The sequence below is a fragment of the Schistocerca americana genome, chromosome 6 (genome assembly GCF_021461395.2).
Source record: "Schistocerca americana isolate TAMUIC-IGC-003095 chromosome 6, iqSchAmer2.1, whole genome shotgun sequence".
Lineage (NCBI taxonomy): Eukaryota > Metazoa > Arthropoda > Insecta > Orthoptera > Acrididae > Schistocerca > Schistocerca americana.
Window position 1 is genome coordinate 115,530,095 of NC_060124.1, and position 19,824 is coordinate 115,549,918.

Here is a 19,824-nt window from a genome sequence, read left to right on the forward strand (position 1 = left end):
CGCCGCAGTGGTTGCCATCGATTTTGACAGCGCATTCGACAAATTGCGGCATCTTTTTCTGTTCTCAGTGATGAACCGCATGGGTTTTCCACCAGCCTTTATCGACGTGATCCGGCGCCTGTACGGCACCGCCGAATCTCTGATTCAGGTTAACGGCCGTGTGGCGGGACCAGTGGCGATCCGGCGTTCCGTACGGCAAGGCTGCCCACTTTCGACCCTACTGTATGCCATAAGCCTGGAGCCACTCATCGGGAGTCTGACGAGCCACCTTTCTGGTCTCACTTTGGGACAGCACAGTTTTCGATGTCGTGCGTATGCGGACGACCTCCTCCTCTTGATCCGCTCACGGAGTGAAACACACACGGTACTTGATTTGATATCAACGTACGGCATTGCAGCGGGCAGTAACATGAATGTGGCTAAATCCGCGGCGATGCCCATTGGACGCGGCCTCTCACACGAAGACCTAGCACCTCTCCCGTGTGTACAACAACTACGATATCTTGGTATCATTTTCACCTCCACCGTGCGCCGCTCCGCTGCCATCAATTTTCGGCGTGCACTCCAAACTATCCGCACGACGGTGCGACAAAATCTTCTCCGACGACTCGATTCTTTACAACGTGTCCAATACCTCAATCAACATGTGGCGGCCAGAATGGTCCACATCGCACAGGTCCTCCCGCTGCCATCAACTATTGGACGCAGCCTCCAGGCTGCCCTCGGATACTTCCTTACGGCCGGTACGATCTTTAAGGTCCGCTGCGACACGCTCACCCTTCCCCCGCGAGCAGGAGGCCTCGGCCTTGTCAATGTGCGACTCCGAGCGGCATCCTTGTACATGTCCACCATGCACAAGCAGTGGCACGGGGGCACCTCCCTTACGCGCAGCTTGCTGGAAATTCTTGTGCCCGCGACCATGACACCACCAGTACCAGTCGGACACATCAAGCATCATTTGACGCACATTTCTGATTTCATCGTCGACTTCAGTTATGCTCACACACACTTACCGACCACGCGTTCCCCTCGACCTAAAGATTTTTACACCCCACTCCTTCGTTCCATATCCAGCAACAATATCGAACTCAGACATCCGTCCAAGCGGTGGCCCACGGTTTGGCGTCATATCCACCAGCCTTTTCTTCCCTCCAACGTCCGGGCAACATGGTACCAAGTCGCAAATGAAAATTTCGCCACAAACCATCGCCTTCACGCCATCGGACTACAGGACTCTCCACTTTGTTCCATTTGCCACCTCGTGGATGACGATGTCCATCAACTGACTTGTACTGCCACCAGTGACGTCTAGAAACTTGCCCGACAGTTCGTTGCCTGTTACCTCCGCGTTCCGCCGGACTCGATTGACCCACGGACTTTTATCCATCCTGAGAATACTTATTTCCCCGCCTCCAAAAATCATGCGATTGTATGGGTCAAGGGATGGACGATCAACTACATGTATAATGGTGGCGACAAATCACGTCTTGATTTCTGGCAGTACTTACAAACCGCCCACAGTGAAGTCGAACAGCGACCGCGCTACCGCGCCTTCTTCGCCAATTACCTACATGCGATCTTTACTTCACCCCCGCTCAGTTGGATGGTGCCACACGCCGACAGCACTCCCGCCCCCCCTGCTGACATCTGAGACTCCCCGCGCTACTTTCTACATTGTAACCCACAGTGGAGTAGGCGCATGGACACGCGGCTCCTTTCTTTAATGCACTACCCCAGACAACACTGGTCTTTCCCTCACTCCACTGTATATTGCTTCACACCTCTTAGATTACATCAGAAATATTATTCTTTTTTCTCTACACCTTGTTCATAAAAAAAAAAACAAATTCCTCGCCTTGTACGAGTATATTGTCTTGTGTTATTTTCACCGGTAGGATGGCATTTCTGTTGTATTTAAGTTTGTACCAATAAAGAGCTTTTTTTCATTTACCCTTTTCCTGGTAAAAAAAAAAAAAAAGGCGTATGATTCCTGCTTTGGGTGCAGGAGGTCCCGGGTTCAAATCCCGGACGAGCCCTTGCGTTTTGTGCAACGGTGTGGTAACAAATCGCATGGCGGCGGCTGTTTCGCACAGTAACAACAAATAAAATTTTAAAAAAAGTGGTCAGCGCGACAGACTGTCAATCCTAAGGGCCGGGGTTCGATTTCCGGCTGGGACGGAGATTTTCTCTGCTCACGGACTGGGTGTTGTGTGGTCCTAATCATCATCATTTCATCCCCATCGACGCGCAAGTCGCCGAAGTGGCGTCAAATCGAACGACTTGGACCAGGCGAGCGGTCTACCAGACGGGGGGCCCTCGTCACACGCCATTATTATTAACATGGAAACGGTGAAACGTATCGCATTTTTTCTTAACGTTTATGTCTCAGTACAATCTGCCCTACAGCACCCTTACGAGCGTCTTGAGACATTTTCCGACCACCCTGTATATGTTATTTCCGACTGATGCACTGGAGTTTTCGGACACTTCTGACAGTGGGAGCGGATCTTCTAAAATTGATAATGTAAAGTAAAATAATCAGATCTCTACAGTATAATCTAAGGAGCCAGTGTTCAGAAGACATTAAAATATGAATGCGTGTCCCCCAAAACCATTGGAACAATAGTAAGGCTAAACGTATTGAAAACTGTAGTCGGTATGAGGTCTGGGGTGTAAACGATAACTGTTAACTTGCCATACGAAATGGCGAAAGGACCAACTTCATACAGAACTCTTGTGCTCTATCAAGTTGGTAAACAGCCTCAAATCGTCGCACAAAGGCCATCTAAGCTAGAGCGCAATCACCACGCGAGATTCTGAATATCGCCTTATTTTCTATGCCAGTTGCATCGTCGATCTTAATTGTTTTAGCACATTTACTTTCTCGTAAAAGTGATTCCCCAATATTAGACACTTTTGTTATTAGTCTTATAAAATCCAAAAGTGACCCTTTTAGTGTAAATTTTACCTCAAAATTTACGTAATTTTGGCAGCGTACAATTAATAATTAAATTGTTTTGTATGATACTGCAGTGCCTGTATTGGCAAGAAGAAAGATGCAATATTCCTTCGGACAGGATTGCATTCTCTAAGCAACATTGCATTGTTGTATAAACAGTACAACATCGCAATTATTTGCCGATAGCAGGCAGCGACTGTCAATTAAATTATCCTCCCTGTCCTGGAATTACTTAATGTATGTACGAGTGCAGGTTCTGCTCTACGAACGACGTCGGATGGAAGGTAATGTCGGGCCGTGAGTCGTGCGCGAGTAGCCAAAGCGATTTAGGCGACAGCTCGCGTAAAGTAAGAAATTCGGATTCAAGTCCCGGTTTGGCATAGATTTTCATTGTCTTCATTCGCTTGTACACCAGATGGTTATTGGTATTCGCAACTGCAAATACAACTCATGTAAATCCTTTGTCTCCCTGCCCTCACTACGAGGCTACCGTGCTCTAACGGGTTAAATTTAGATAGAATTGTAAACGTAATTAGTTTTTTCTCTCATTACCCTAACGGGAAAGTTTAAATTATTATTATGAACGACGCAGATATTGTCAAAACCCTGACGGACTAAGCTGGAGGCGTAAGAGGGTGAAAGACTATTCAAAGTGTAGCGCGGATCACACGTGCCGAGAGTAAGTGGCTATCGTCATCATCATCATCATCATCATCATTTCCTTCCAACGTTTAGGTGTCGTAATCACCTGTTCTTGCGTCTGGCACCCATCTATCCGTCTCTTACGAGCGCTGCCTAGATCTCTCTTTCCAATCGGCAAACAATTCATTATCTTTTTTAGCCATCTGTTTTCTCTCAGACTGTCAAAGTGATCCTCCATTTCATTCTATTTTATCCTGTCATTAACTGAAAATATTTTTAAATCTAATCTCATTATTTCATTCCTTATTTTTTCCAGTTTATTGTGTACCCCATCAACTTCTTTTCTCCTGCTTGTATGTTGTTGTTGTTGTTGTCTTCAGTCCTGAGACTGGTTTGATGCAGCTCTCCATTCTCCTCTATCCTGTGCAAGCTTCTTCATCTCCCAGTACTTATTACAACCTACATCCTTCTGAATCTGCTTAGTGTATTCATCTCTTGGTCTCCCTCTACGATTTTTACCCTCCACGCTGCCCTCCAATGCTAAATTTGTGATCCCTTAATGCCTCAGAACATGTCTTACCAACCGGCCCCTTCTTCTCGTCAAGTTGTGCCACAAACTCCTCTTCTCCCCAATTCTATTCAATACCTCCTCATTAGTTATGTGATGTAATCTAATCTTCAGCATTCTTCTGTAGCACCACATTTCGAAAGCTTCTATTCTCTTCTTGTTCACACTATTTATCGTCCACGTTTCACTTCCATACATGGCTACACTCCATACAAATACTTTCAGAAACGACTTCCTGACATTTAAATCTATACTCGATGTTAACCAATTTTTCTTCTTCAGAATCGCTTTCCTTGCCATTGCCAGTCTACATTTTATATCCTCTCTACTTCGACCATCATCCGTTATTTTGCTCCCCAAACAGCAAAACTCCTTTGAAACTTTACGTGTCTCATTTCCTAATTTAATTCCCTCAGCATCACCCGACTTAATTCAACTCCATTCTATTTGCTTTTTTTGATGTTCATCCTATATCCTCCTTTCAAGACACTGTCCTTTCCGTTCAACTACTCTTCCAAGTCCTTTGCTGTCTCTGACAGAATTACAATGTCATCGGCGAACCTCAACGTTTTTATATCTTCTCCATGAACTTTAATACCCACTCCGAATTTTTCTTTTGTTTTCTTTACTGCTTCCTCAATATACAGATTGAATAACATCGGGGATAGGCTACAACCCTGTCTCACTCCATTTCCAACCGCTGCATCCCTTTCATGCCCCTCTACTCTTATAGCTGCCATCTGGTTTCTGTACACATTGTAAATAGCCTTTGGCTCCCTTTATTTTTACCCCTGCCACCTTTACAATTTGAAAGAGAGTGTTGCAGTCAACATTGTCTAAAGCTTTCTCTAAGTCTACAAATGCTAGAAATGTAGGTTTGCCTTTCCTTAATCTACCTTCTAATGTGAGTCGTGGGGTCAGTATTGCCTCACGTGTTCCAACATTTCTGCGGAATCCAAACTGATCTTCGCCGAGGTCGGCTTCTACCAGTTTTTCCAATCGTCTGCAAAGAAATCGCGTCAGTATCTTGCAGCTGTGATCCATTAAACTGATGGTTCGGTAATTTTCACATCTGTCAACACCTGCTTTCTTTGGGATTGGAATTATTATATTATTCTTGAAGTCTGCGGGTATTTCGCCTGTCCCATACATCTTGCTCACCAGATGGTAGAGTTTTGTCAGGACTGGCTCTCCCAAGGCCGTCAGTAGTTCCAATGGAATGTTGTCTACTCCCGGGGCCTTGTTTCGACTCAGGTCTTTCAGTGCTCTGTCAAACTCTTCACGCAGTATCGTATCTCCCATTTCATCTTTATCTACATCCTCTTCCATTTCCATAATATTGTCCTCAAGTACATCGCCCTTGTATAGACCCTCTATATACTCCTTCCACCTTTCTGCTTTCCCTTCTTTGCTTAGAACTGGGTTTCCATCTGAGCTCTTGATATTCATACAAGTGGCTCTCTTTTCTGCAAAGGTCTCGTTACTTTTCCTGTAGGCAGTATCTATCTTACCCCTAGTGAGATAAGCCTCTACATCCTTACGTTTGTCCTCTAGCCATTCCTGCTCAGCCATTTTGCACTTCCTGTCGATCTCATTTTTCATACGTTTGTATTCCCTTTTGCCTGCTTCATTTACTGCGTTTTTATATTTTCTCCTTTCATCAATTAAATTCAATATTTCTTCTCTCACCCAAGGGTTTCTGGTAGCCCTTGTGTTATTACCTACTTGATCCTCAGCTGCCGTCACTACTTCATCCCTCAGAGCTACCCATTCTTCTTCTACTGTATTTCCTTCCCCCATTCCTGTCAATTGTTTCCTTATGCTCTTCCTGAAACTTTGTACAGCCTCTGGTTTAGTCAGTTTATCCAGCTCCCATCTCCTTAAATTCCCACCTTTTTGCAGTTTTAATCTACAGTTCATAACCAATAGATTGTGATGAGAGTCCACATCTACCCTGGAAATGTCTTACAATTTAAGACCTGGTTCCTAAATCTCTATCTTACCATTATATAATCTATCTGATACCTTTTAATATCTCCAGGATTCTTCCATGTATACAGCCTTCTTTTATGATTCTTGAACCAAGTTATGCTCTGTGCAAAATTCTACCAGGCGGCTTCCTCTTTCATTTCCCTCCCCCAATCCATATTCACCCACTATGTTTCCTTCTCTCCCTTTTCCTACTTTCGAATTCCAGTCACCCATGACTATTCAATTTTCGTCTCCCTTCACTACCTAATAATTTATTTTATCTCATCATAAATTTCATCAATTTCTTCATCATCTGCAGAGGTAGTTGGCACATTAACTTGTACTACTGTAGTAGGCATGGGCTTCATGTCTTTCTTGGTCACAATAATGCGTTCACTATGGTGTTGACAGTAGCTTACCCGCTCTCCAATTTTTTTATTCATTATTAAACCCCTATTTGATTTTGTATTTATTACCCTGTATTCACCTGACCAAAAGTCTTGTTCCTCCTGCCACTGAACTTCACTAATTCCCACTATATCTATCTTCAACTTATCCATTTCCATTTTAAATTTCTACATCTACATCTACATTGATACTCCGCAAGCCACCCAACGGTGTGTGGCGGAGGGCACTTTACGTGCCACTGTCATTACCTCCCTTTCCTGTTCCAGTCGCGTATGGTTCGCGGGAAGAACGACTGTCTGAAAGCCTCCGTGCGCGCTCTAATCTCTCTAATTTTACATTCGTGATCTCCTCGGGAAGTATAAGTAGGGGGAAGCAATATATTCGATACCTCATCCAGAAACGCACCCTCTCGAAACCTGGCGAGCAAGCTACACCGCGATGCAGAGCGCCTCTCTTGCAGAGTCTGCCACTTGAGTTTATTAAACATCTCCGTAACGCTGTCACGGTTACCAAATAACCCAGTGACGAAACGCGCCGCTCTTCTTTGGATCTTCTCTATCTCCTCCGTCAACCCGACCTGGTACGGATCCCACACTGATGAGCAATACTCAAGTATAGGTCGAACGAGTGTTTTGTAAGCCACCTCCTTTGTTGATGGACTACATTTTCTAAGCACTCTCCCAATGAATCTCAACCTGGTACCCGCCTTACCAACAATTAGTTTTATATGATCATTCCACTTCAAATCGTTCCGTACGCATACTCCCAGATATTTTACAGAAGTAACTGCTACCAGTGTTTGTTCCGCTATCATATAATCATACAATAAAGGATCCTTCTTTCTATGTATTCGCAATACATTACATTTGTCTATGTTAAGGGTCAGTTGCCACTCCCTGCACCAAGTGCCTATCCGCTGCAGATCTTCCTGTATTTCGCTACAATTTTCTAATGCAGCAACTTCTCTGTATACTACAGCATCATCCGCGAAAAGCCGCATGGAACTTCCGACACTATCTACTAGGTCATTTATATATATTGTGAAAAGCAATGGTCCCATAACACTCCCCTGTGGCACGCCAGAGGTTACTTTAATGTCTGTAGATGTCTCTCCATTGATAACAACATGCTGTGTTCTGTTTGCTAAAAACTCTTCAATCCAGCCACACAGCTGGTCTGATATTCCGTAGGCTCTTACTTTGTTTATCAGGCGACAGTGCGGAACTGTATCGAACGCCTTCCGGAAGTCAAGAAAAATAGCATCTACTTGGGAGCCTGTATCTAATATTTTCTGGGTCTCATGAACAAATAAGGCGAGTTGGGTCTCACACGATCGCTGTTTCCGGAATCCATGTTGATTCCTACATAGTAGATTCTGGGTTTCCAGAAATGACATGATACGCGAGCAAAAAACATGTTCTAAAATTCTACAAGAGATCGACGTAAGAGATATAGGTCTATAGTTTTGCGCATCTGCTCGACGACCCTTCTTGAAGACTGGGACTATCTGTGCTCTTTTCCAATCATTTGGAACCCTCCGTTCCTCTAGAGACTTGCGGTACACGGCTGTTAGAAGAGGGGCAAGTTCTTTCGCGTACTCTGTGTAGAATCGAATTGGTATCCCGTCAGGTCCAGTGGACTTTCCTCTGTTGAGTGATTCCAGTTGCTTTTCTATTCCTTGGACACTTATTTCGATGTCAGCCATTTTTTCGTTTGTGCGAGGATTTAGAGAAGGAACTGCAGTGCGGTCTTCCTCTGTGAAACAGCTTTGGAAAAAGGTGTTTAGTATTTCAGCTTTACGCGTGTCATCCTCTGTTTCAATGCCATCATCATCCCGTAGTGTCTGGATATGCTGTTTCGAGCCACTTACTGATTTAACGTAAGACCAGAACTTCCTAGGATTTTCTGTCAAGTCGGTACATAGAATTTTACTTTCGAATTCAATGAACGCTTCACGCATAGCCCTCCTTACGCTAACTTTGACATCGGTTAGCTTCTGTTTGTCTGAGAGGTTTTGGCTGCGTTTAAACTTGGAGTGGAGCTCCCTTTGCTTTCGCAGTAGTTTCCTAACTTTGTTGTTGTACCACGGTGGGTTTTTCCCGTCCCTCACAGTTTTACTCGGCACGTACCTGTCTAAAACGCATTTTACGATTGCCTTGAACTTTTTCCATAAACACTCAACATTGTCAGTGTCGGAACAGAAATTTTCGTTTTGATCTGTTAGGTAGTCTGAAATCTGCCTTCTATTACTCTTGCTAAACAGATAAACCTTCCTCCCTTTTTTTATATTCCTATTAACTTCCATATTCAGGGATGCTGCAACGGCCTTATGATCACTGATTCCCTGTTCTGTACATACAGATTCGAAAAGTTCGGGTCTGTTTGTTATCAGTAGGTCCAATATGTTATCGCCACGAGTCGGTTCTCTGTTTAATTGCTCGAGGTAATTTTCGGATAGTGCACTCAGTATAATGTCACTCGATGCTCTGTCCCTACCACCCGTCCTAAACATCTGAGTGTCCCAGTCTATATCTGGTAAATTGAAATCTCCACCTAAGACTATAACATGCTGAGAAAATTTATGTGAAATGTATTCCAAATTTTCTCTCAGTTGTTCTGCCACTAATGCTGCTGAGTCGGGAGGTCGGTAAAAGGAGCCAACTATTAACCTAGTTCGGTTGTTTAGTGTAACCTCCACCCATAATAATTCACAGGAACTATCCACTTCTACTTCACTACAGGATAAACTACTACTAACAGCGATGAACACTCCACCACCGGTTACATGCAATCTATCCTTTCTAAACACCGTCTGTACCTTTGTAAAAATTTCGGCAGAATTTATCTCTGGCTTAAGCCAGCTTTCTGTACCTATAACGATTTCAGCTTCGGTGCTTTCTATCAGCGCTTGAAGTTCCGGTACTTTACCAACGCAGCTTCGACAGTTGACAATTACAATACCGATTGCTGCTTGGTCCCCGCATGTCCTGACTTTGCCCCGCACCCGTTGAGGCTGTTGCCCTTTCTGTACTTGCCCAAGGCCATCTAACCTAAAAAACCGCCCAGCCCACGCCACACAACCCCTGCTACCCGTGTAGCCGCTTGTTGCGTGTAGTGGACTCCTGACCTATCCAGCGGAACCCGAAACCCCACCACCCTATGGCGCAAGTCGAGGAATCTGCAGCCCACACGGTCGCAGAACCGTCTCAGCCTCTGATTCAGACCCTCCACTCGGCTCTGTACCAAAGGTCCGCAGTCAGTCCTGTCGACGATGCTGCAGATGGTGAGCTCTGCTTTCATCCCGCTAGCGAGACTGGCAGTCTTCACCAAATCAGATAGCCGCCGGAAGCCAGAGAGGATTTCCTCCGATCCATAGCGACACACATCATTGGTGCCGACATGAGCGACCACCTGCAGATGAGTGCACCCTGTACCCTTCATGGCATCCGGAAGGACCCTTTCCACATCTGGAATGACTCCCCCCGGTATGCACACGGAGTGCACATTGGTTTTCTTCCCCTCTCTTGCTGCCATTTCCCTAAGGGGCCCCATTACGCGCATTTCTAACCTACCTGTCCGATTAAGGGATCTGACATTCCACGCTCCGATCCGTAGAACGCCAGTTTTCGTTCTCCTGATAACGACGTCCTCTTGAGTAGTCCCCGCCCGGAGATCCGAATGGGGGACTATTTTACCTCCGGAATATTTTACCCAAGAGGACGCCATCATCATTTAACCATATAGTAAAGCTGCATGCACTCGGGAAAAATTATGGCTGTAGTTTCCCCTTACTTTCAGCCGTTCGCAGTACCAGCACAGCCAGGCCCTTTTGGTTAGTGTTGCAAGGCCAGATCAGTCAATCATCCAGACTGTTGCCCCTGCAACTACTGAAAAGGCTGCTGCCCCTCTTCAGGAACCACACGTTTGTCTGGCCTCTCAACAGATACCCCTCCGTTGTGGTTGCAGCTACTGTACGGCCATCTGTATCGCTGAGGCACGCAAGCCTCCCCACCAACGGCATGGTCCATGGTTCGTGGGGATTGTATACGTGACCTTTTTCTATGTTACTGTCCACAATTCGGATTCCTACACAAGTGTGGGTGCAGTCATAACTATATAAAATTTCATTTGTATTTCTTTCTTTGTTTCTCTTCCCACATTTCTTCCAGTTGTTCCCAGATAGTTTAATATTTATTACCCTTCTTATCAATGTCTTTGTCATACTCGAAACTAATCTCACATCCTGCATTACTGAAACGGTATACGTGTTCCAAAGCTTATTCATTTTATATTATTTTCGGTCTGACTGGATTCTTTCCTTTGAAATCCATTATTGTTGTCTTATTTGCATATGTAGTTAAGCTGTAATAGATGGCATATACGTTCAATCCAAATATTGATCTTTCTAAATTACATTCTGTTTTCTATACAGTTTTCTAGTTATCAGCACATTAGATTATTTAGAGGTACGCTGGACCCTGTTTTAATTCCTAAGAGTAATTCAAGCCTAGGTCGTCAGTATATAAATTACGGAAATTGGGTGATAGACTGCACCCTTGTCGAACACCTGCATTAACTAAAATTTCATCTGACATTTCCGAACCCGAACCTCCAAATATTTTAGTATTTACGTATAGATACTAGTACGTTGTCTAGGAGAACCTTTTATGTCTAATATTTTCCACATAAGGTGTCCTTTTCTCTTATCAGAGACTTTCTCAACATCATTAACTGGCTTTTGTAGGCTGATTCGAGATTCTTTCCATGCTTGATAGACAACAAGCATCCTATATTAAATTGTTCGTCTCAACTTCCCCTATGACTACCTGGTACATAGTAAATAGTTACTGTTTACACCATGCATATGCTGGACCTGTGGGGCGGGCACTATGGAAGAAAATTTGTATTATCTAATGTGTACCAAGAACATTTTAGAACTGTTTCTTACTTAAAGGTCCATAATGCCGCTCTAAGATTTACTATTTAGTTGTATAAAATTTCACAACCAAGTTTATGGACTGACGAGACAAAGAATTAAAAGTTTTCATTTCAGTCAGGTATTGTATATGTTTTATTGAGACTGCTATGAAAATCCACAGTTTAAAGAAAAAAGACAGAGAGAAAGGAATATAAACTTGAGATTCATATCAATCCATAGATCAGTGTTTTGAATTTAAAATAATTTGTTGTAAGTGTAAGCAAACATATTTTAATTACATGCCAGATAAAGAATGAAATTTAGAAAACAAGCATTTTTTAAATACATTTGAAGTATCGATGATTTAGCACAGAAGCTCGTCTGCGAATAAAGTTACTGGAAATAACTATCCACAGCTTCAAGACTTAATAATGTGCATAAAGTGACAGAATTAAAAAGAAATAAACAAAACAAAATACGACTCCTGGTTTGGATGAAATGAGAGAAGGTAGAAATCGCCTTTCCGCGAAATTAATTTCACTTCAGCCTGTAAGGTTTCCTACATCCATTCTTTCATAAGTCTTACTGAATTACCAAAACGACGTTATATGGGCTTGTCCACTGAACAATTCAGCTAAATAAGCCCGGACTAAATATTAACAGACATATTTCACAATAATAAAACAACGAGCACAACTTTATTAAAGCGGAAACCTTTTATTTTAAAATTTTGTGGTACGGACCCCTTTTCGATGCAGGTAGATAGGCTGCGTCCTACACAGCCAACATCTAAATGCCTCCCTATGCGGGTGGTTTCACACTGTGGAGCATTGCTGTCTACAAGAACTTGCACAGACGTATGTAATATGTGGTGTAGCAGGTTGTACTTTCTAGAAGGCAGAGAGAGTGTAAGAAGAGAAGTTTGGCAACAAGCGTGAACTAACTATCAGATATTCATTCTTGAGACAGAATCGTAAAGAAACTAAATCAATTACAAGAAAAGGCATTCAGTCATAATACGTGATTTTTATTTCAATATAGCTGCAGCTGCTTTGTCATTTCACTTCACTTTTCGTATATAGGTTGCTACTGATCTGTTTCCAATACTGGTTACGTAGTTTTTGAGGACAGTATGAGTAGACATGTTTATGTAAACAGACAACTTTTCGTTTCACATCATAATTATGTACGATACTGAAACGACCACTTTAAATAAAATTCAAACTGCCAATGTAGTTTAATTTTTTTTCAGAAATTTCCTGTGAGACTAAAGTGAGTATATATACGAGTATATAGATATGCCTACAGCCACCATGCTTAATAAATTCGCAGATACCACTGGAAACACGCCGTTGGTAACCAACATTCAAAAAATTGTTTAAGCTGATCAGTCAGTTGAAGAGGAGCCCCTAGGGCTCGAAATGTACAAAATATTGGAATAAAAACATCGATTTGTGACTGTGGGACTGTTTGTTATTTATTTTACGAAAAGCAACACTGACAGCAGTGAATAAAATCAAGAAACTAAGTACTTTAAGTCGCAGGCAGGTGGCCTAAATACCAGATACAAAAATTTTCACGCAATGGAGTTTGTGGATACAAAACGTTTTGGTCACGATTCATTGCTGAGCACCCGCCAAGTTACCGTGAAATCACACTTCGCAAAACACAATATGGAGAGTACTGGCGAAGTAGCAGTTTACAGCCCCATCCTAAAGAACACGTCCAAGCTAAAGGGTCAAATCCTTTTCAACTCAGAGGTCTCTTCTGCAGTGTATAATGGTGCATGGAGACTGCAAAAAGGACGCTGACTAGTCGATGTCAGTGTGCAACGGTTTATTTTGTCTCTTGCATGTCACCGAAAACGAGCAGAGTAGGACATCGTCGTACCCTTCCATCGTAACAGGTCTCATCGGCGCCGCTGGCGAAAAGCCCTCCATTCTGCAGGAAAGTATGCCACTGAACTCGTTTGCGTCGTATTGTGGTATGGACTGCTATTGTATTGTATGGCGCTTCATATCGTGATTGTGCGTGTGTACTCCTGAACCTGAGGAAACCTCGGAATGGAGACCTACTTTGTCCTGCAAAGACAAAATGAACTTCGCCCCATACCTTCACATCTGCGTCCTGTAGCGTTACAGATGCACGTATAATACTACATAAAGCATGTGTAACAGCAGCAGCAAGAACTGAACGCAAGATAAGGCCGCCACTGAGGTTCAAACACAGAATAAATTCCAGACATTCGGAAATTGCTTCAATTAACTCTGGCCGTGCGGAGTGATCACGTGGTTTAAGGTGCCATGTCACGGATTGCGCGGCCTCTCCCGTAGGAGGCATGAGTGTGTGTGTTATTCTTAGCATAAGTTATTTTAAGTTAGTTTAAGCAGTGTGCAAGTACAGGGAACGATGGCCTCAGCAGTTTGCTCCCTTCGGAACTCACACACATTTGAACATTTAATTAAATCTGATTGCTAGTGCTGAGGCTGAGCTGAAAAACTTTGCATATTTTAATACAGAATACTCCACCTGTTTGCTAGGCCAACAGAAAAATGGTTCAAATGGATCTGAGGACTATGGGACCAACATCTGAGGTCATCAGTGCCATAGACTCAGAACTACATAAACTAACTAACCTAAGGACATCACGCACATCCATGCCCGAGGCAGGATTCGAACCTGCGACCGCAGCAGCAGCGCCAAGAACCACTCAGCCACAGCGGCCGGCAGACCAGCAGACCATGTGTCTTTACGAGTGCGACAAAACGCGTACTTAATGCAAGATGAGCTCCTCCTCATTTCGGTGTTATTACTTGTATGCTTCTAAATAACAGATTCTGTGGCTGATGGATGGGTAGAAGCCGACAAGTGCCTTGGTCTCTACTCCCTCTGGGTAAATTAGATACTCTCCTAGGCATAGAGTTGGTGCAATGGATGTTTTACAACTGTACTCCTTTTTATGTGTTTTGCAGGTCCACGTGGTGTCGTCTTCTATCATCATAAATGGTTTTCATTATACTGATGGCACGCATGCATAGTAATATCAATTTTCTAAACTTGGGTAATCTAATACTTACGTACTTCCTATAGTGATGTATGTGTTTGTACACTATGACTAATTCTCTTTGTAAAGGATTTACCTTCGCACATTGTAGATCCGTTGATGGCAGCAAGATTATGTTGATACCGGTCATTGTAAAGTAAAATAAAAATACTAAGTGATCTTGGCTGCAGAAAATTTTTCCACTCACTAACAACAGATCGCTCCCTACGAACATGTTCAACTAGAATTTTATTTATGGGGTGCATCTGAAAGCTCTTGCGTAGAGGAACGCCGCTACAAGATGCACAGTCTTCGCGCAGGTATTGTGAAAGGCTGTGAAACAAAATGGAATTCTCCCGGGATACATTAACGCAATATGGATTCAACACTATGGCAAGTTGGCGCATGTATCCTTGCTAACGGAGGGCATTTTGAATATTTCATATAGGGCAGTGTTTCATACTCTGCTGATTCCTTCCTTTCCTATGTGTTTCCCATCATTAATGCGATGAGCGTTTGTAGAAGCTGAGCTACAACATACGAGGAATAAAGCATTTCCGGACCCATGTCCATGTAACATACGCTGACGGAAAGAAAATCGTGAAATAGACACGGAGTCGAGCGACGTATACGGATGTTGGTGTCTACCCCAATTTTGTACCAGTCGCATAAGAGTGGTGCTAATAGCGCCATTAAGAGGATGAAAATCAGGTTTGCTTTAAATACACTCTGGAACAATCGTGAGTGTTAGTTACCTATGAAAATGGACGTCGTGAGTTGATGTTAGCCAAGGCGACGAAGACATCCTTATGGACACCTCACAGAGTTTGAAAGAGGTTGTGAAATATGGCTACGAAAAGCCGCATATTGTTTCTGCGATACTGCAGGGACACTTGTCATGAATGTAGTCAATAGCCGTGACTGCTGGTGGCGGTGGTCAAGAGAATGTACCGTCGCAAGAAGACCGGGCTCGAGGAACGTGATACTAACGAGAGGGAAGACCATGGTGTTCTGGCGAATTGGACTGCATCTGCAGCAGTAATTTTAGCAGCAGTTGGTACCATAGTAAGACAACGAACTGGTAAAATTCCTTTACTTCAAGGACAGCTCCGAGCCAAACGCCCTGTACCGTGCATTCCACTGGCCCCAAACAATCACTTTAGTGGTGTCAAGCGAGAGCTAATTGGTCGGCAGAGTGTTTTTTGATAAAAGTCGGTTATGCCCCTCGGTTTGGAAGGGTGATGCATACAATGAGGCAAGTAGACGGTCTGCAGCGTACTTGTCGCGTGCTAGACACAATGGACCTACTCCTCAAGTTGTGGTCTACGATGCGAATTACTATGACAGCAGGAGCACTCTAGTGGTTATCCCACGCACCCTGACTGCAAATTTGGACATCACCCTGGTGATTCGGCGTGTTTTGCTGGCATTCATGAACAACATTCGAAGAGGTGCTTTGCAACACGATAACGCTTGCCCACATACTGCAGTTGTAGCCTAACATGCTCTACACAGTTTTAACACGTTGCGTTTGCCTGCTCGATCACCAGATCTGTTTTCAATCGAGCAAATATGGGACACCACCGGACGATAACTACAGCGTCATCCCTAACAAGCATTAATCATCCCTCTATTGACCAACCAAGTGCTACAGGGATAGGCTTTTCTTCTCACAAACTAATATCCGGCACTTGTACAAAACAATGCAAAATTCTGGCGATTACACCAGTTGTTAATGTAGCCGCATTTCGCATTGGCAATGGGTTATCTCGCGCCTTCGTTAATCACTTAAATATGTTACCAAGACAGATACATACCCGAGATTTCGTTACTCTACAATAATCATTTCTTCGTACACCGATTTCTTTTCTGTTACTGAATATTCTTCCTGTAAGTGCTAGGAATGTTCCCAGTAAGTTTGTTCATACCTTATTATTTACACCCTCTGCGGTCTGTTCCATTCCACGCCTGCGATCAGAACAGGAATCCTGGATATGCGACAAAAGCTTCGCCTGTCGGGCAAGCAGGCTGCTGCAGCGGCCGCCTCACCTGATGAACGTGATGACACCCACGCTGGCGATGTCGTCCTCGAGCGTCTTCCAGGCGTCGGTGAGCAGCTGCTTCTGGTGCTCCGAGATCTCCGGCGGCGGTGGGGGCGGCGGCGGCGAGGATGGCGATAACAGCGAGGAGGCGCGCTGCGAAAAGCGGCGCCCGCTGCCGCCCACGCTGCCGCCCCCACCTCCACCTCCTCCGGCGGCCGCTTCTGCGCCACCGCCTTTCAGCGTGGATCCCGAGCCTCCCATGCCGTTACGGACCCGGCATCATGCAGCGTTTCCGCACCTGTCAGCACGTATACGTCACGTCACAGTTTCGTACATACTGTAGAGGACAATGTGTTATAACTAGGAAATATGATGCGAAATTGTGATTTAGAGTGTTTCAGTGCACGATGCACCAGCCTCACGGCAGACGGCGGACGAAGGCTGGCCGGCACGTTATGCAGGTGCAACAGTTTTGCAACGAGCGTCAGTATGAGTGTACGTGCGCGGCAGCCACCAACAGCCAGAATGCAGAATTAGCAGAATTACAGAGGCGCGGGCCACGTGTGGCGAGGTTGCGTTAGCCAACTCATCGAGAACATTCCAATAAACACAGCGCCGCGTAACCAGCGGATTCAGCAGCGGTCTGCACTATTTAAGGGCATCAGAGGTGGGCGTCGGCATCAGTTCGACCGATTGGGCGTTCGGCCGCTGTTACGTCGTCTTCATCAGTAACGCTGTCCCCGAGGACCGGCCGGCGGAGGGCGTTGCCCGCTGCTGCACCAGCAACTCCTGGCGTCGTCACGAGCTGCAGCGTCTGCAGGAGGCGAGCTAGGCCGGGCCTCGTGCTGCTAACCTCCTACCACCTGTGCAGCCACTGACTGAGCTCGGCGGAGCGTTCCCCGGGCTGCACACATCAGCACGTCTCCACCACGACACGAGCGGTGGGGCTGAGCTACCGGAAAATGCATTGGAAGAACCAACAATAAAGAGGAAGATTGCTAAAAACAGCCACCTTCTTCCACCCAGCCACGCCCTACAACCCCGACCCAGTCACCCGCTCCGGTCATCCTATTACAATACTGAGGAAGTACACACATCAATAAATGTCTTGAACTACCCCTCTTGAAATAACCCTTTATTTTGAAATTGAAGACACATAAAATAAAAAGGAATAAGAAGTAGTGGATCTCAGAGCCGCGAGAAACTTAACATCTGAATTGGTTATTACGATGTAGATGAAGGTAAGGATTTCCGTTACCTAGGCAGCAAAATAACCCATGATAGAGCAAGGAGGAAATAAAAAGCTGACTAGCACTGGCAATTAGGGAATTTCTGCCTAAGACAAGTCTGCTAGTACCAAATAAATGCCTTAATTTGAGGAAGAAATTTCTGAGAATCTACGTTTGAAGCACTGCAGAATATGGTAGTGAAACCTGGATTGTGGGAGAACCGAAATATAATCGAAGCATCTGAGATGCGGTGCTACAAAATAATGTTGAAAATTATGTGAACTGATAATGTAAGGAATGAAGACATTCTCCTCTGAAACGCGAGAAAAGAAATGTATGGAAAACACTGACATTAAAAAGGGACAGGTGTTGCGACATACACAGAGACATCATTGATTAACTTCCTTGATACTAGAGGGAGCTGTAGATGGTAAAAACTGTAGAGGAAGTCAGAGACTGAAATATGTCCAGAAAATAATTGAGCATGAAGATAGCAAGTGATTGTCAGATGAAAAGAATGGTACAAGAGAGGAATTTATGGCAGACTACCTCAAACCACTCAGAAAACTGATGACCCAAACCAAATAAATAGAATTTAGCTCTGAGGTATGCATATACATTTATTTGTAATGTAATTACGTAACCAAACGAAAAAAATAACATTTCTGTAACGACGAAACATAGGTTTCCAGTGAGAAGGGTTTACAGCGCCGCTGAATAACGTAAACACGTGGTGGGACGTCACATATCACGGTATACCGTTTGTGAGATCGTCAAACGAGCACTGGTACAAATGATATCGTGGCGATTCTGTCTACGTCGTGCAGAGTAAATGGTCCTTGCCGACAGGAAAACACACATCGTTTGGATCGATCCCACATATAGTCGATTGTCTTCATGTCCAGGGAGCAAGGAGGAAACCATTCTGGTGACCCTAACATGCTGGGAGAACGTGTTAACGTGTGCAACGCGATAAGCACGAGAGTTCCACACATCAAAATGCTGGTGATGCGGTCCCGCTAATGAATGCAGAATGTCATACCTGCGCCGAAGAGCAGAGGTACGGCCTCAGGATCCACGAGAGGTTTACGATGGCCACTTGTAATGCCACCTCAGAACATCACTCCATCACCACCTTGTTGCAAATGTGGTAGCAGAGGTTTGCAGGCGTTTGGTGTTACCGAATTATCTCCACACACGCTGTGTGCGATTATCAGAGTACACGCAGATCTGAGTTTCGTCAGTAAACAACATCCGATGCTAATCGTCAGGCGTCTGTTCTGTGTGGTTGCTTGCCATCTGTAATCGCGTACACGGTGTTATGGTGTGCCACGTGGTGCCCGCGATGGTCTTCGGGAATGGAAATTCGCGTCAAGCAATCGTTTCCTAACAGTCTGAAGCGATACGTGGCGCCCTGTAGCCTCTTCTAAAGCGTAGTTCCCTTCTGGAGCACTCAGTCCACGGTACCTTTACACAAATATCTTAGATTTCGAACGTCCTGAGCTCCTGTCGAACGTGAGCGGCTTGTGCAGTGCAGATCTGCAGCAACAGACAGGTTTACATACCTCGGACAGTGACTGGTACCCAATCATTCCGAAAGAATAGCATCTCTAGTAAACAAGATAGAAAAGTGCATGTCGACTGCCCAAGAGAACAGAACGGCACTTAGAGAGACTAAAGACCGAAAATCTCTGACTAGAAAGCTTAATCATGTGAGGTTCCAGGACAAACTACCATGATGAGACGATAGAGAGGAATGGATAACTCAGTGATAAAGTGCGGCCGGACGGGGTGGCCGAGCGGTTCTACGCGCCACAGTCTGGAACCGTGCGACCACTACTGTCGTAGGTTCGATTCCTGCCTCGGGCATGGATGTGTGTGAAGGCACTAGGTTAGTTAGGTTTTAGTAGTTCTAAGCTCTAGGGGACTGATGACCTTAGCAGTTAAGTCCCATAATGCTCAGAGACATGTGAACCATTTTTGATAAAGTGCGAAAATAGTGGGCGATCATCAAAAGCCACTGCAAATGCAATAGCTGTATGAC

At 44.6% G+C, this 19,824-nt stretch overlaps 1 protein-coding gene across 1 annotated transcript in view; it reads right to left on the bottom strand.

Annotated features, from left to right (window-relative positions):
* Positions 1 to 19,372, bottom strand: part of LOC124619999 — a 153,600-nt gene extending 134,228 nt beyond the window's left edge. The window contains exons 1-2 of the mRNA XM_047146664.1: positions 19,346 to 19,372; positions 16,559 to 16,704 (exon numbers count right to left, since the gene is read on the bottom strand). Coding sequence (XP_047002620.1) covers positions 16,559 to 16,704; positions 19,346 to 19,372 — 173 coding nt within the window. The remainder of the gene's footprint in view (positions 1 to 16,558; positions 16,705 to 19,345) is intronic.
* Between the last annotated feature and the right edge of the window lie 452 nt (positions 19,373 to 19,824).